The sequence below is a fragment of the Mauremys reevesii genome, linkage group 17 (genome assembly GCF_016161935.1).
Source record: "Mauremys reevesii isolate NIE-2019 linkage group 17, ASM1616193v1, whole genome shotgun sequence".
NCBI lineage: Eukaryota > Metazoa > Chordata > Testudines > Geoemydidae > Mauremys > Mauremys reevesii.
The window spans coordinates 3,082,980-3,101,220 of NC_052639.1; the positions used below are offsets into that span (position 1 = coordinate 3,082,980).

Here is an 18,241-nt window from a genome sequence, read left to right on the forward strand (position 1 = left end):
AAAAATTATTCTCAGTAGTGAGTCTTGTTTGATCAAAAGAAAACATAGCACGGGCCAGTAGACAAAACTAGAATGACAGGTGCTGTGGTGGGCTTTTTCAATATAATTATGAGAGATTTTGGTACACATTTTAGCTGAGTGAGCCGTTAAATCATAGATTTACCAGTGATGTAGTACAGGTTGTCCTAAAGGACCATAAAATAAGATGTTAGTGCCTATTTAGCATATGGTAACCTCAGTAATCAAATACAATATCATCATCTATCCCTATGTAAATTACCATTAGGTTCCGAAATCATCTAGGCTTTACTAAAAGATATCAAGTTCTCTTCATCAGAGTCCTAATCCTCCTGCCACTGAAAAATCTCTCATTGATTTCAATGAGATTAGGCCAAGACCAACTAGTGTGTACTGCCAAGGGAAAGGCCCACTCTTGCAATCGCTCTATTTAACACTTCCCATGCGCAGAGAGGCTGCAGAATAGAGCCCTAAAATGCTGGGAAAGAGAGAGAGTCTCAGTTCATTCCTGTTGAACAGTATTCAATTGTCTTAAGCCACAGAAATGATCTCAAAAGCCATGCTGCATCATTACATTTGTGCATGTGCACAGATCTGAAGTGGTTGCTGTATTCGTTGACTAAGGAAGCACATGTTCTCCTCCAGTGCGCACTGCTTTACTATATGAATTAAATAGGCCCCACTCACCGGCTTGATATCATTCTCCAGAGAGGCTAAGAAGTCTCCCCTTGTCACACGCAGACACTCTGCCGTCTCCATATTCACTTCCACTTTGGTGGTGGCCTAATTAAATTACAAGGAAATGGGTTAACATACAGTCTGAGAGTACAAGTTATCTCAAGGACGGTGTTCAACATCATCCTCTGTATTCTTAGGATTTTGATTCTGTAGTTAATTATGCACCAATAAAACCTAAAGAAATTTTCTTTAGCAACACATTTCAAACACAAATATTGAGTACTCTTGGAGTAGTTTTCATCTCCAGCGTGAATCATGGCCATTAGCTAGTTCTCACATCCATGTCAGGTTGTGAAGCATTAACATTTTACAGGGTGGGAAATGGAGGGATGGAGTTTAAGGGCCTGATCCTGCAGGGTGTTCATCACTTCACAAGATGTGGTCCTGGAATTCCTGGCTCCCACTTCTCCACTCTGACCATGCTCCCACCCAATCCCTCAAGAACTGTCTTTACATAGGAATTTTAAAACCCTAAATGTTTGATCTCTTGCTGCTTTTCCTATATTTACATCAGATGAGATGAGAGCCCATTTTAATTTAGGATCAGACTGCCTTCTTAAAAATGGCACAATTAATACTGTTTAGAAGAGCTGAACCCAGCTGGGAAGTCTCACACATACCCCTCACATCAAGAATTGCCTATTCCAGGTGAAAAAAGGAGTCCCATTTCCTTCAGTTCAGCTCTCCCAAGCTGTAAAAAGTAGTGAGTAGGAGTATATAGATCCTAGACTGGCAGAGACACTGGGGCCCTTCTCATCCCTTACAAATGGCTTGTCAGTCACAATGAAATGCACAGGTGACACGGGTATGTCATGTTACATAAGAACATAAGAACATAAGAAAGGCCGTACCGGGTAAGACCAAAGGTCCATCTAGCCCAGTATCTGTCTACCGACAGTGGCCAATGCCAGGTGCCCCTGAGGGAGTGAACAGGCAATCATCAAGTGTTGTGTTGCCCACACTACAATCACAGTGCATTTTAACTCACTGTCAACATATTCTCAGGAAAGAGCCTTCACAGGCTGCAGAGTCTTTTCATCAGAATGTGAACAGCTCCTTTCTGTACAAACCATCCTCACTGACGGCACTTTGAAATCTTGACTGCCCTGGGCAGCAATGAGGAGTCATACATGGATTTAAAGCAACTTTTCAGGTCTTAACATGATGGAGATAAAAGAACTGGTTCTTACAACTGCCACAATTGCCTACAGATCCTGAGCAGTGGTTCGCAGATACAAGGAGAAGGTGTAAGTATGAAGGGGGACAGAAGTCAATAAGATGTGAAAAAAAATGATTTTCCTATAAAGTGGTGAAGTCAAGTCTGAAACACAGTAACTTCGTTTTACTTACTGTCATCAGGGGATGTGTCTATCACAGCATACCTTGGACAGATTTCGTGATCCTTTCTATATATTTCCCATAATATGCGATTTTAGTTTTATATTTGTTATTTTGGGATTTAAACAGATTTTACTCTTTTTCTCCAAACTGAACATATTTCACAGTGAAAGTGACTTCTGACCCTTACTACACCAGGCACCAGCAATGTCTACAAGGACATTTAAATGCACTATGGTGATTGGATGGTTCAGGAGATTAGTATTTGGGATTCAAAGACCGTCACTGGGCCCAAATCCAGTTGAGGTGCTGACAGTACCTGAAACTCATTACCACCTATACATCTCATGCTGTGACTTGTGAAGGTAGCATTAACTCTCAGAGTGAGAGTAAGTTGTCTGCATGTGTTGTAAGTATTTTAGTTTAATTTCTGTCTGTGCACCCTGAGACAAGATGGACACATCTGACAAGTCCAATCAATGAGTGTTTTCCCTCACTGAGTGTCAGCAAAGAGGCAGAGTCATGGATGGACCATGGAGACCAGACTCCCCTATGATTCCTCGAGATGGCATTATGAGACCAGGGCTGTACACTGGTAAAGTGGAAAAAGCGTATATTGCCTCTGGCTCATACGCAGACCAGGCACAGCATAACTAGAGATTGATGGGTTCCAGAGCTCTGTAACAGAAACCTTTGAAGAGAACTGAACTAAGCTTATCCAATGGACGGTGGGGCACCACTGCTCAATGGAGAAGGTGAGCTGGTAATGGAAGATGATAAGAAGGCAGAGCTGCTCAATGCCTACTTTGTTTCAGTCGTATCACAAAAAATAACATAACATATGACCGGACAACTAGCAAAGTTTTCATAGACAATAAAGGGGAAGGGATGCCAGTCGGGATAAGTAAAGAACACTTCAGAGATCTTCTGACCATATTTGAATTAATTCAAACCAGCCCGGCCAGATACTATTCACCCAAAGGTGCTAAAGGATTAGCTGAAGAAATCTTGGGGCCACTGGCAAATAATATTTGCAAACTCATGGATGACAGGAGACGTGCTGGAAGACTGGAGAAAGGCTAACGTACTGCCCATCTTTAAAAAGGGGGAAAAGGAGAAGCCAGGGAACTATAGACCAGTCAGCCTGTCTTGATACCTGAGAAGCTACTAGAGCAATGTATAAAACATTCAATTTGCAAATACCTGGAAGATGAAGGGGTGAGTCCTCACGGATTTACTAAGAACAAGTCATGCCAAACCAACTTGATTTCCTTCTTTAACGGGGTAACTGATCTGATGGATGGGGGAATGTGGTGGACATAATAAACCTTGGACTTCAGCAAGGCTTTTGAAACAGTCTGACATGATATTCTGATGAGTAAGCTGGAGAAATGCGAACTTGGCGTAACTATCATGAAGTGCCTACATAATTGGAATGTATGTCAGGTTGGAGGGAGGTCTCAAGTGGGGCTCTGCAGGGATCTGTTCTGGGTCCAGTTTTGTTTAATTCTTTTATTAATGACCTGGATGTAGGTATAGAGAGCATACTGATCAAATTTGCCTACGACAGAGAGATAGGGTGGTTGCCAACGCTTTGGAGGAAAGAGCAAAAATTCAGATGGATCTTGATAAACTGGAGAACTGGGCTATAGACAACCAAAATTAAATTCAGAAAAGAAACATAAGGTGCTACACTTAGGGAAGAAAAATAAAATGCACAAATCCAGAATGGGGGATAAATGGGTCGGCAGCACCACTGCTGAGAAGGAAATGGGAGTTGTGGTGGATCACAACCTCAGTATTAGCCAACACTGCGATGCTGTTTCAAAAAAAGCAAATGCAATTTTAGGTTGCATTAACAGAGGATAGCATGTAAATCACGGGAGATGATAGTACCGCTGGTTAGGCCTCAGCTGAAGTGCTGTGTCGAATTTTGGTCACCAATGTATAGAAAGGATATAGAGAAACTGGAAAAGATCCAGAGGCGAGTGACAAAGATGATCAAAGGGATGGAATGCAGCCATACGAGCAAAGGCCGAAGGAAATGGATATGTTTAGTTTGGAAAAGAGGAGGTTAAGGGAGGACATGAATGACAGCAGTCTTCAGATACTTGAAAAGTTGCCCTAAAAAAGATGGAGAAAAGTTGTTCTCTCTTGCCACAGAGGGCAGGACAAGAGGCAATGGCTTCTAACTCCAGCATAGCAGATTTAGATTAAATCTCAGGAAAAACTTCCTAACTGTAAGAACAGGAGGACAATGGAACAGACTACCTAGAGAGGTTGTGGAAGATCCTTCTCTGACACTACGTCCCATATTCTTCATAGAGATAATAATTATGCCATATTCATATCATAACAAGATAAGTCTTATGCAAGATGGTATCACTGGAAAGGTTATGATGTACTGACTATGATTATCCTATTTGTATGCAGGTATCATTTCTGTATCTGAAGTTAGGAATGTTGACTGTGTAACAATTAGAACTGTGTTTACACCTGGGGAACGCCCACCAGACAGTAGGCAATCAGCCTGCTTGGGCCATTAGGGAAAACAAAGGGACTCTGACAATGCTAATCTCCCACCTTCCTGAGAAGCTTCCTCAGATGCCGCTTTGACACTGCGGGATCATGTGATGTCAACCGGTACTGAACCCCATCAGACTGGGAAATAAAGGACTCCCGCCATATGTAAATCCTATTTAAGGCAGGGAAGTGAGTTAATCTAGGTCAGTTCTTCACTGAATCCCCACCCAAGATGACTGCTGAAAACACCTGATCTGGGAAAGAAAGGACTGGACCCAGGCTAGAAGGTTTCTGGCCTATGAAAAGAATATCTGGAGTTCTAAGCTGAAAACAAGAGCAGTTTGTCTACAAGAAACTCTGCAACCTGCTTAAAACAACATTTAGGGTAAGAAATTACTACTTGTAGCCAGTTTCTTTAGTGTATTAAGATTAGTTTGCGTTTTTGTTTTATTTGCTCAGTAATCTGCTTTGATCTCTTTGCTATCCCTTATAATCACTTTAAATCTGTCCTTTGTGGTCACAATTGGGTGATTCTTTGATTTTCCATTTGTGAAGGACATAGCCACACTTTCTGTGCATTGTCCAAATGCAGTTGGAATACAATCCACTGCCCACTGCCTACAGGGAAGGCAAAATCCCAGGATTTCTTTTGTTGGCTCTTCAATCAGATCTTTGTTTGGGACAAACAAGTGGCCACAATCCAAGCCAGTGAGTGCCGGCATCCTTTCCACTGTCCTATAGCATTGACACATGTATCCAAAAAGGCTTCATCGATTTGAGCAGTACACTGGAACGTGGCAGTGCACTGCAGCTTTAGTGTATTGGCAGGTCTGGAGCAGCCAGGACCTTAATTGTGTTTCTAGACCACTGCAATGCTGGCACAATGCTCGCCAAAACTGGAAGCAAGAGTATTGGTATTGATTTGAGAGAGCCACTAACAATCCAGCACGCAGCGTTAATTTCAGTGTCAACGAGATTGGTGTGGAACTGTTGCGCCAAACTGGCATGCAATACTCTGCTGTTGGCAAGACCAGAGCTTGTACAAATGTTCAAAACATGTGTACATCACATCCCCAGGATGTGCCAGCGAGCTCCTGGATGATGTTAATCCTTTTCTTTATCTTCTTTTCAGTGTTGCTGATAGCTCAGCATCCAATTGAGGGTAACCCCAAGTTACTGTGGATTGTGGTCATGTGAAAGAGGCAGACCACAAAAGCCCACTTTCAGCAGCACTTCAGGCTCCTGCGTATTCCAGTGGAAGGCAGAGACAAGTGTGTTCAAAATACTGGGTTTCAGTCAACAAGCTTTGAAATATGTCTCAAGTATGGTTGTTCATGACCTTTTCTGTGGCCTTCAGAGAGGGCACTTGTATTTCTAGCACAAAATTCTCTGCATAAATGAATTTATGGAATGACATGACCACAGCGTGTCTGGTATAGAAACTGAACAGTGTGGGCACTAAAATGAATCCCTGTGGGAGAACGTTGTTCAATCTCCATGATTTACTGACAGATTCACCAAGGGGAACGGTGAATCTCCTGTTACTCAGCAACCCGGTGATGAGTCTGTTGGTGATTGGCATGGGAACCTGATTCAGCAGGAGACCTTTGTGCCACACAGTATTGTATGCAGAAGAAAGGTCAAAGAAGGATGCCACTGTTTTTAATTTTCACTGGTAGCTGATTTCTATGTAGCTGGTTAAGGCCAGCACCTGGTCACAGCAGTTACAACTGGTTCTATATCTGGCTTGCTCATTGGAGACCAGTTGCTCCAGTGTTGGCTGTAACCTTTGAAGTAGGAGCTGCTCCAATAGTTTATAACAACTGCAAAGGAGAGAGATGGGCTGGTAGCTTTTTGGATTGGTGGCCTCTTTTTTGGACTTCAAAATGGTTATGATCTTGGCTACTTTCCACTCTTGTTATTATGCCAGATGACTGGATGTTGTTGAAGAAGTCTGCCAGACACCTTCTTGCCTTTGGGCAAAGATTCTTCAGGAATTCTGGATATATTCCGTCCATTCCTGTGGCCTTCTTGGACTTAGTGTTGGAGAGACCCTTGTCTACTTGATCTATTGTGCAGGGGGCAGAAAGGGGTGAAGACAACTGGCACTAGTTCAGGGTGCGATAAAAGTTATTTGTGGACTTGCTCCCTGATGACTTTATCCATCAGCACAGAGGAGCTGGAAATTAACTGTGCAGAGACAGCATCTGTACTTACTTGAGGTGGTTTGTATATTGCTGGAGCCGCACTGTCTAAAAGATAAAGGAGCTTCCAGGCTTTGCAGCTTGACCTTGTGAACTCTAGTGCGTCAGTTTCAACACCTCCTTATTCTTCTTGCTGAGTTCAAAGACTCAAGCAATGCTGTTGCGGGGGAGATTACAACCTTCACATGGTCTCCCCTTTTACGTGCAAAAGCACAACAAATGTCATCAAATTGGCAACCAAATGTTCTTAAGGGACCTCCCAGTCAGAAATACAACAGCAATAATGGCCCATATCAGGGCCATACCTTCATTCAAACAGGCCCACTGCTGCAAATTACACAGCTCAGCATCAAGGGTCAGTCTAATGCAAAGTGTGATTACATAGCAATGACCTGAGGACTTAAAACATTGATGTCATTGTACTACAAGAAACACACCTGGATAGTGAAGGCCAACAATCAAAGATCACCAGATACGCCCTCGTATCTGCAAGCCATCACCCCAAATATGGGCATGCGATGTATGTACAACATGACCTTAAGGATTCCATCCAGGTCATGCCTATTACAAACCTCTACTCAATCACCATCGAGATTGGAGATCTGACAGTCAAAAACATGTACAAGTCACCATCAATGGAACAGCTATGTCCAGCATTACCAACATCAAGTCATCCTACCATCCACATCAGTGATTTCAATAGCCACCACAGCCCACATGGCTATAAGAACTACCATGCTGGAGAACAGCTGGCATCCTAGGCTTTCACCGAAGACCACCATTTCCTCTACAATGCCAAATGTAGAGGCACATTCTCGTCAGCCCAGTGCAGGAAGTGCTATACTCCTGACCTTTGTTTTGTGTCATGAGACATCAGTGGCCACCCAATACCATCCACAAGGTCAATTCTCGATGACTTTCCCCAACAGACAACACAGCCTGGTCGTGATTGGGTAGCCTACAAGTTCCACTTATTTGATCCCTCCCAAAACTGTGCTGGAATCTACCATCTGCTGACTGGTCCTACTGTGTGGCGACTGTAGAGGGCTCGATAAATGGGAGCTCAGCATATCCGGCTCATAACTACCGCTTTGTAGGCCTAATAATATCAACCAACAAACTGAGCATTGCCATGGGCTTCAGAAAAGCATTCACTCCTTGCTGGACAGAAGAGAGCAAGGCGCCCTTCCAGCAAGATCAAGCTGACAAAAGCCCCAAAACCACAATACAGGACAGAGTTAAAGGGAGTAGTCACAGAATACCACAACTTGGCAAACAGAAACTCAGATTTCACAATTTAACTTCAAAGAGGTCCAGCTGCTATCAAGCATACTAAGTTAGTGAACCTACAGAAGGGGTTGGTTGGCCTTCCACACTGCAGCAGAAAGCAAAAGCAGAAAGCATGCCCAATTAATACATTCTATGGGTATTTCTCCTTAGCAAGTGCCGAAAGCAGGGCATTAGGTCTGCCCTTCTAGTCACTGCTTCTGATGTTTGTAACTTCAATGGTTTTAACAAACACATTGAGGGAGATTTTCCAAAGAGCTCAAAGGACTTAGAAGCACAAGGCACACTGATTTTAAATGAATTTGTACACCTAAATTATTCAGGTGCTTTTGAAAATTCCAGCCAGTATTTTTGCTCCCTATTTTATGTTGTGTAATAAAATAATATAGGTACAGAATATTTAGGCACACCACTCTACTGCAAATTGTTTAGGCAAAAAGAAAACAACAATTATTCAAAAGTACTACGTTTTGAAAGAGAAATTCTAAGTAGCAAATACCTGACGTTTAGTTATGAACATGAGCGTGTTGCTGGGCAGCTATCGCATGTGTACTTCCAACGACTGGCCAAAGGCTTTTCTATTCAGCCACTGTGTCATTTTTTTTCTGATTGACTTTCAAAGTACTTCCACTGGCATCTATTTTCCAACCAAGTTAATAAAAACCCACGTATAACTCTGCAGCCCTCTCCACACGGACACACAGGCTCGCCTGAATAGAATACACTGATGTACTCTACAACCTAGGGATTCAAGGAGTTAAAAGGCTTTAACAATGTGGTGATGAAATAAGAGTTTAAGGAAGCTGTTTCACTGGCAAAGGGATAAGATACATCCTGAGACACTGGACTGATCCCATCTGGACCACACTGAGAGACAAAAGGAAGGGAGAAGTTGCTAAGGCCTCGTAGCAACAAATCAGTTTCACTAACTGATGGCACTGAGCGAGACATCAGCCTCTTTCTAACCTGGCACTTAACACCATGGAGGCAGGTGAACAGATGTGATAAATCTGCAGTAATGTCTCTATAAAACAACTGCAGTGAAGGTCTCTTCTTGGCAGTGCAAAAGTCAGATTGATTTTCCTGTATTGCGGCGAAGCAGCAAAACCTCACCTCATATGCACAGAAGATGCAGTTCTTTTGCTCTGCCATCTCATTTTAGTCTTACAAGACTTTCTTTGCATGAAGAAATTAAGCGAGGCTGACAAGTCAGAAAGGTGCAGCAGAACATAAGCATATGATTTAAAGCAAGAGATCAACGGGTCTGGGTAATTTTATGGATCAAAAATATTTGTAGTAACATGTATTAAGTTGAGATTGTTCTTGTCTGAATTAGACTCCTTGGTAGATTTCACCTTATGTGGTATTTTGTAAAACGTATGTGCACTTAAGTCTCACTCTATGTAGCACTGCTGATGCTATCAGGGAGTAACTCTAGCAGAGTCATCAGAAATACTAAAAATGTCCTCCATCCCTGGAACAATTATATGAGCATCCACCAGCTACAGCCAGGCTCACGACAACTGCAGAGCAAACAGAGACAATGATTAGATCAGGTAAAAATGCCGAAACACGCATTGATTTTAGCCAGAACTGTGGATGCTCAGCTCCAACACTATAGCTCCAACAGGAAACCAGAACCTCCAAACTCCCCTTATTGAGGAGCTTTGCATCTGACTCCAGCAAGTTCTTTCTACAGGGAAAGACGACGGGCTTGCAGCTTTCATTCTGCTTGCAATGGCAATGATAAGCACACAGATTTTTACACTGGCCTGACCGGGAGTGAACCTTACACTGGCCTGACTATGCTACTTAGACTTTTCAGTTTTCACTAAGCATTGATCCTGTTACGATGAACCCAGCTGTTTGCAGAGAACTTGCTGGAGGAAGGGGTCAGGGCTATCAAAAAGGTTTAACTGCCTTTTAAGTGTCTCTGAACAATAGGTGAACTTGTCAAAGTGAACAGGTCAGAAGACTTGACAATAGCTCAGGAAAAACATCTCTGGGGGATGAATCTGAGAAAATGAAACTTGAAGATGAGGCCTTCTAAAAATACCAACTGCTTTGAGTTAGTTTCCCAGACCTGAAGAAGAGCTCTCTGTAAGTTCAAAAGCTTGTCTCTCTCCACAACAGAAGTTGGTCCAACAAAAGATATTACCTCACCCACCTTGTCTCTTTTACTGCTTGAATGACCATTTATACTCCCTTTCTATGCTTAGCTTAAGAACCCTTTGACAAAGAACATGCATATGTGCCAGACTGAAACAGACTCTGTGTCCCAGGTAACCTTAGAAAGTTATAATTGAAGAGACAATTTGAAACCCTCATCAGAACAACTGGAACTTGTGCAAAGGTCTGAAGAACTTAAGTAATTCAGCCCAAGGATGACTGCATGGGTCAGCTATATTCGTGTGATAAAGAGTAACTAAATTTAAACACAACATGTCCAAAAAGAGAACTTACATTTGATGCTTGATATTATTTGCTTTTTTGATCTAAAAAAGAACTAGTCAACACCCTTACACTTTAACATTGACGTGTCCAGTCTCAGGGGTCTTACTGATGAGGAAAATGGACTAAATGATCTAATGAGTCCTTTCTATCCCGAATTTTTAATCTCTTAATGCTCTGCAGTCAAAGCTAATTGCAGGTTCTACTACACTTCTAAAACATTCTCTACAGTTACCGACTGCAAGCTAGTTTACACTGGTTCTAAACCGATAGGGAATTCTTCCTGGTGAGAAGCCCCCAATGAATTTGATCCAATGAATCCTCATCAGTTTGTCCCACTAATTACTCCTCAATTCAACACCAAACATGAAGAAACCCATTGACACTCCCTCCCTACCCCCACCCCCCACACTAAAAAAATTGACTGATATAGCTTTTTATACTCTGAAATTTAGCTCATAGCTTGTTCTGACTGGATGAGAGAGCCTCTTTTCCCATTCAATATAACATCTCCAATAGAGATGCATGATTAGCTAACACACCCAGATCCCTCCCCTGCTAATAACTAAAGGATTTGTTTAGCTTACATGTAAGACGGCTGGGTTATCTTAAAATACAAATGGAGAAAGCAAATAGGCTTTTAAACCCCTTAGTTTCCTCCTAAAAAATCAGGTCCGTATGTGTCAATGTAAAAGGCCCTTCTTTTTCATTATATTCACACCATCTTTTGGTCACTTGAGCAAAGAGTCTGTGTCTTTCAGCCTACACCTGTATGAGCTAATAAATCTGTATTTCAACACTATCAAATATCAAATGGTGCTTTTTACATTTTGGTTAATCTCCGTACCTTCTTAAGCTGACATTTCACGGTCCTTATCACCTCTCTAGTTAAACACAGAATGACCTTCATAAATCACAAACACTGTAAGAGCAGGACATCCTCCTTTCATTCTGAAATCCTATATGAAGAGACAATTTATGAACACATTATGGATGCTGCAGAGCTCTATATGCACGTAGGCAGCATTCAAGTGTGCTTCTGCTCTGAAATGGTATCACCCTATGCAAAAGGAATCTGCTGATTTTAATGACTACAGTAAGTTTTTACCACTTTTTATACTTGTAAGAACAGTACCACTGTTGGGAAGTGGGCTGGATTCCACTTCCTCTTGGACATCATCGGGATTGTTTACTAAGTTGCTATCACAGTTACACTTGTGCAAATCCAGAGTCAGCAGGACTGCACAGATGTCTCTGAGGGCCTAGCCTAGCCTCTGGAACCTTTACTACTGATGGTGCACAAGGAAGAAAGAAACCAGCTTGTGTCTCAGATCCCATTGGAGTCTACAGATCTGACAGTTGGTGGGGATGGTGGAGGGGACAACTTTCTTCCCTGTAGACTGAAATCATCTGATTACTGAATCAGTGACATGCAAATAACATGGAGCCCTCTGACAGCATTTTACAGCCATTTCTCATCTGCAAGTTCTGCTAAGTCCAGTGAGAGTTGGTGGGGTGCTCTGCAGGCCCCAAGGGAGGGAAAGCTCTCGTGCCATAATGCTCAATGGTACGTCAAAGAATTGGTTCATATGAGTCTTGGCTCTGGAATTTATCTCTGAGCTGGCAGAGATAGCATGTGCCCAGCCATGGGAAGGAGGCGATGCCTTATGTCACACTCTGACAAAGTGCTGATAAGATCTAAAGAGACTCCACCCTGGGTCTCCTTCAGATGTGTGGAAATGGTTTGATACAGGCCTAACACAGGATGTCACATCTTGGCCCTGTCTGCTTCTGGACGGACACCAGTCTGTTGTGAGAGGATCCAACTGCGGTATCTCATGTGTTCCAAAGCCCCACTGGCTCTGGGCAGAACCGAGGCTCTATTCCTAGCGTTAGGTCTCTAAAGCAGACTTCCAAGCGCAGATCTCGTGCCTGCCCCCTTCCTTGGGATGTGGGGTTCTGCACCCAGCTGCCCAGACCTTTGAGTCAATACCAAAGTCCTCCGAGTCCCCAGCTGGTGTGGGCATTCTGAGCTTCTTGATTAACCCTTTCAGAACAACATGGCAGGCCAGTGAAGAATTCAAGCTTAGCAAATGGATGTCTTAACCACAAACACTTTACTCTTGAAAGCCCTCAAGAATTATAGAGCTTTGAAAAAACAATTAATATTGAACACAGCCCCACCCTTTGTCTGATATCACACCTCCTATGAGTCCTGGGTTTTGTCAGCTTCCATAGGCTAGGCAGCTCTTTGGGCCTCCTCTCTCTTTAGTCTGGGCCCCTTGCGGTTGGGGCCTGCCCCCCTTCACGGCGAGCCTTCCTCCCTTGAATATTCTCACAAGTTATTGGGCTCAGTACAGAGATAACGGGGGTGAAATGTAATGACCTGTGATCATGACATGAGAGACTTTGTGATTCTAAGGAAAGAAAGGGGTGAGAGCAGAAGAATGAGGACAATGGACTTCTAAAAAGTTTTAACAGACTCAGAGACATCCCACTGGAAGAAAATCGAAGGGGAAAAAGAGTTCAGGAGAGTTGGCAGTTTCCCAAGGAGACAGTATTAAAACACGCAACTGCAAACTATCCCAATGGAAAGAAAAGATAAGAAGAATAGTAAGAGACCAATATGGTTCCATCAGGAGCTCTTTAATGACCTGAAAGTCAAAAAGGAATCCTACAAAAAGTGGAAACATGGATGAACTGCTAAGGAGGAGTACAAAAAAAAAAAGCACAATCATGTAGAGACAAAATCAGAAAGGCTAAGGCACAGAATGAGTTACACCTAGCAAGGGCTATAAAGAACGACATCGTATTGCCTTTTATGTACACTTGGAGCAAGAGAACAAATCATACCATACCAACCTCAATTCCTTCTTTGTCAGGGTTACTGACTTTGTGGATGGAGGGAAGCAACAGATGTGACTTTTGATACACTCCCTCATGACATTCTCTTAAGCAAACTACAGAAATGTGATCTAGATAAAATTACTATGAGGTGGGTGCACAACTGGTTGAAAGACCATACTCAAAAAGTAGTTATCAATGGTTTGCTATCAAACTGGGAGGACACTATCTAGTGGAGTCCCACATCAGCCAGTTCTGGTTATGGTACAATTCAAGATTTGAATTAATTACTTAGGTAATGGATTGGAGAGTATGCTCATGAAATTTGCAGATGACAGCAAGCTGGGAGGGATGGCCATCACTCTGGAGGACAGGATTAGAATTCAAATTGACCTTGACAAATTGAAGACTAGTTCTGAAATCAACAAGATGGAATGTAATAAAGATAAGTGCAAAGTACTTCACTTAGGAAGGAAAATCAAATTCCCTATTACAAAATGGGAAATAACTGCCTAGGTGATAGTACTGCTGAAAAGGAAAGGGGTTATAGTGGATCACAAATTGAATATGAGTCAACAATGTCATGCAGTTGCAAAAAAGGCTAATATCATACTGGAGCATATTAACAGGAGTGTCAAACGTAAGAGACAGAAGGTTTTGTCCGGCTCTACTCAGTACTAGGGGGGCCTCAGCTGCAGTCCTGTCTCCAGTTCTGGGTGCCACAATTTAAGAAAGATGTGGACATAATGGAGAGCGTCCAGAGGAGAGCAACAAAAATTATAAAAGGTTCAGAAAACCTGACCTATGAAAAAAGGTTTTCAAAAAACTGGGCATGTTAATTTTGAGAAAAGAAGACTGAGGGGACTTGATAACAGTGTCAAGGGCTGTTACAAAGTGGATAGGGATCAACTGTTCTCCATATCCACAAAAAGTAGGACACAAAGTAATGGGTTTAATCTGCAGCAAGGGGGATTTAAGTTACATATTAGGAAAAACTTTCTGACTATAAAGGTAGTTAAGTTCTAGAATACGCTTCTAAGAGAAGTTGCGGACTCCCTGTCATTGGAGGTTTTTAAGAACGTTAGACAAACACCTGTCAGGGATTTAGGTTTTCTTAGTCCTGCCACAGTGCAGGAGGCTGGATGTGATAATTTCTCAAGGCCCCTTCCAGCCCTACATTTCTGTGATTCTGTGCAGGTCAGACTAAATGATGTAATGGTCCCTTCTGGTCTTAAACTCTATGAATCTCTGGCCCTTTGGCCATGTGTCCTGGGTTTTGTCAGCTTCCATAGGCTAGGCAGCTCTTTGGTCCTCCTCTCTCTTTAGTCTGGGCCCATTGTGGTTGGGGCCTGCCCCCCTTCACAGCAGGCCTTCCTCCCTTGAATATACTCACAAGTTATTGGGCTCAGTACAGGGATAACGGGGGTGAAATGTAATGACCTGTGATCATGACATGAGAGACTTCACGATTCTAAGGAAAGAAAGGGGTGAGAGCAGAAGAATGAGGACAATGGACTTGGAGGATTGTGCCAAAAGAAATCTGATGAGGTTCAACAAGGACAAGTGCAGAGTTCTGCACTTAGGATGGAAGAATCCCATGCACTGCTACAGACTGGGGACAGACTGGCTAAGCAGCAGTTCTGCAGAAAAGGCCCTGGGGATTACAGTGGACGAGAAGCTGGATATGAGTCAACAGTGTGCCCTTGTTGCCAAGAAGACCAACAGCATATTGGGCTGTATTAGTAGGAGCACTGCCAGTAGATCAAGGGAAGTGATTATTCCCCTCTATTTGGCACTGGTGAGGCCACATCTGGAGTACTGTGTCCACTTTTGGTCCCCCCACTACAGAAGGGATGTGGACAAATTGGAGAAAGTCCAGCAGAGGGCAGTGAAAATGATCAGGGGGCTGGGGCACATATCTTATGAGGAGAGGCTGCAGAAGAGAAGAGTGAGGGGGGGATTTGATAGCAGCCTTCAACTACCTGAAAGGGGGTTCCAAAGAGGATGGAGCTCAGCTGTTCTCAGTGGTGGCAGATGACAGAACAAGGAGTAATGGTCTCAAGTTGCAGTGCGGGAGGTCTAGGTTGGATATTAGGAAACACTGTTTCATTAGGAGGGTGGTGAAGCACTGGAATGGGTTCCCTAGGGAGGTGGTGGAATCTCCATCCTTAGGGGGTTTTAAGGCCCAGGTTGGCAAAACCCTGGCTGGGAACTTTTAGTTGGTGCTGGTCCTGCTTTGAGCAGGGGGTTGGACTAGATGACCTCCTGAGGTCTCTTCCAACCCTAATATTCTATGATTATATGAATAGTTGCTTTGCCCTACAGTAACTGTCATTCTTCTAGATGTTGTTAGCATAGATCCCGCTGTGGGAGAACATGTGCCTCATGTACACAAGATTGGAGTCTTGAACAGCAGTGTCCATCAGAGCCACACACCCACATGAGAGCACGAAGGATGGAGCAACTGCATCCCTCTCTGCCCCCTCGCAATTCAAAGACTGAGGACACCAAAAGCCGGGACAGAGGGAAGGCTGTGGGATCCATACTGACTACAACTCCTCAGAGAAGGACAGTTACGTGGGGTTCAGCGACCATTCTCTCCAAGCATATGTCACTGTAGATCCCACTGCAGGTGACTGGCAAGTAGTAACCACGCTGGATGGTGGGATGAGAAGCATCAGTTGCACCAGTCAAATAATTTTTTTATACTGTTCTCCCGAACTCCACATCGTCCCTTGTGGCTAAGTCCAACACAATGTCTAACAAAGGTTAGTGGGCTAACTCCACAATGCAGCTGGCTTGCAGATTTCAGAAACTGACACATTTCTCAAGCAGATGGAGAATGCTACTTAAGCTCTGGTGGAGTGAGTCTTAAGCAGGAGAGGTACATCAGCCAATTGGTAATGCAGTCAGATACAGTGTGTTACCCACTTAAAGATTTTGTCTGTGATAAAATGGCCTGGCCTTTGGAATGACCAGCTACTGATGGAAATAAATGGGGAGTCAGTCTGAACAGTTTGGTTCTGTAAATGTAGTAAAAAACAGGGCTCCTGAAACATCCAGTTTGTGTAAACTCCTCTCCCCCAGTGTAGAGTGGGACTTGAGAAGAAGACAGACAAGTTACTTGATGGTCTCAGATGGAATTCTGAGACCATCTCAGGAACAAACTTAGGGTGAGGTTTTAATACCACCTTGTCTCTATGACCTATTGCGCGAGGGGGGTCAGCCATGAGAACGTGAGTGCGGCTTAGGATAGAAAACTGGGAGAAAGATGCTTTGGTGAAAGTGAAACTGGGAGACGACCTTAGGGAGGAAAGCTGGATGTGGCCTGAGCTGAACCTTGTCCTTATAGAACACCGTGTAAGGAGGCTTTGATGTTAGGGCCTTGAGCTCAGACACCCTCCTGACTGATGTTATCGCTACCAGAAATACCACCTTGTCTGAGAGAGACAGCAGAGAACATGCCACCAGTGATTTGAAAGGTGGCCCCACTAGCCTGGAGAGGACCAGATTGAGGTCCCAGGTCAGGACTGGCCGTCGAACGTACAGATATAGCCTGTCGAGACCTTTCAGGAAACGACTGACCATGGAGTTGGCAAAGACCAACCAGGCCTCCATGCCTGGATGGAAGGCCAAAATGGCGGCCAAGTGCACCTTTACTGACGACATGGACAGCCCCTGCTTCTTGAGGTGAAGAAGGTAGCCCAGTATGAAGGGTATGGACACGAGAGTTGGAGATGGATGGTGTTGTGCCAACCAGACTGAAAATCTCTTCCTCTTGGCCAGGTAGGTAGCCCTCGTGGAAGGTTTCCTATTGCCAAGGAGGACTTGTCTGACCGGCTCCGAACAGGCGAGCTCCATCGGGTTCAGCCATGGAGCTTCCGCGCCATGAGGTGCAGCAGTTTGAGGTTCGGGTGCTGGAGACGGCCGTGATGCTGAGTTATCAAGTCCGGGAAGAGTGGCAGGGTGATTGGGGATTCCACGGACATTTCCAGGAGAGATGTGTACCAGTGCGGACGGGGCCAGGCTGGAGTTATCGGTATCATTGAGGCCTCGTCCCTCCGAATTGCGGAGATGGGGTACAGGAGTTGGGGTAGGGGGCACCCTGACATCAGCTCCCTCCCTCCCACACCCCACCCCCGCTCTGCACGGCCAGCAAGAGGGTCCCAGGAGCAGCTGCAGAACGACACAACGTGGGGGAGGGGCACCTGAACACCTGCTGCCAGCTGCGCGCGCTCTGCTATCAGCTGGGCAGCACTTAAATCTCTCCTGCGCAGCCGCCCAAGCGCGCAGCTTACAAGGAACACAGGCGCTCCCGCTGGCTGGCTGCGTCTATTACAGGGAGCCTGGCGGAGGGTGGGTGTACAGGTGCTCATAGCCCTACGAAGGGACAAAGCACCTGCGCTCGTTCCTCTTTCCAGTTGGAGGCAAAGAGGCAGGGGTCTGCCACAAGGTCTTAGTGGCCTCACTAATTGTTTTAATTAGTGGCAGGGCAGTGTGGGAGGGGCCCAAGGGAACAAGGATATCGACCATGGGGTCAGCGTCCTCCACCACCTACTCCGTCTGGATCCCCAGGTTCTGTGCCACCTCCTGAGAGTGGCACGAAATCCAGAGTTTGATGGCTTCTGAGCAAGGGCCTCCTTGTTTGCTTGTGCAGTGCACCATATAAGCATTGTGCGTCAGGATCTGCGCTGCTAAATTTTAGAGGACAAGTAGGAACGCCAGACTGGTGACTCAGTTTCAGGATATTTATGTGAAATCCCAAGTCTTCTGGGGATCCCTTGCATTTGTAGGTGATCCTAGTGGGCTCCCCAACTTGTCCCTCACACATCCTGATT

The 18,241-nt window shown here is 44.3% G+C and overlaps 1 protein-coding gene across 3 annotated transcripts in view; it reads right to left on the reverse strand.

The window, feature by feature from the left end:
• The window catches only part of NSF (N-ethylmaleimide sensitive factor, vesicle fusing ATPase), a 149,140-nt gene that overhangs the window by 44,428 nt on the left and 86,471 nt on the right, over nucleotides 1–18,241 (reverse strand). For all 3 annotated transcript variants that reach the window (XM_039504284.1, XM_039504283.1, XM_039504285.1), the window contains exon 13: nucleotides 706–801. In XM_039504284.1, the coding sequence (XP_039360218.1) occupies nucleotides 706–801 (96 nt within the window). The remainder of the gene's footprint in view (nucleotides 1–705; nucleotides 802–18,241) is intronic.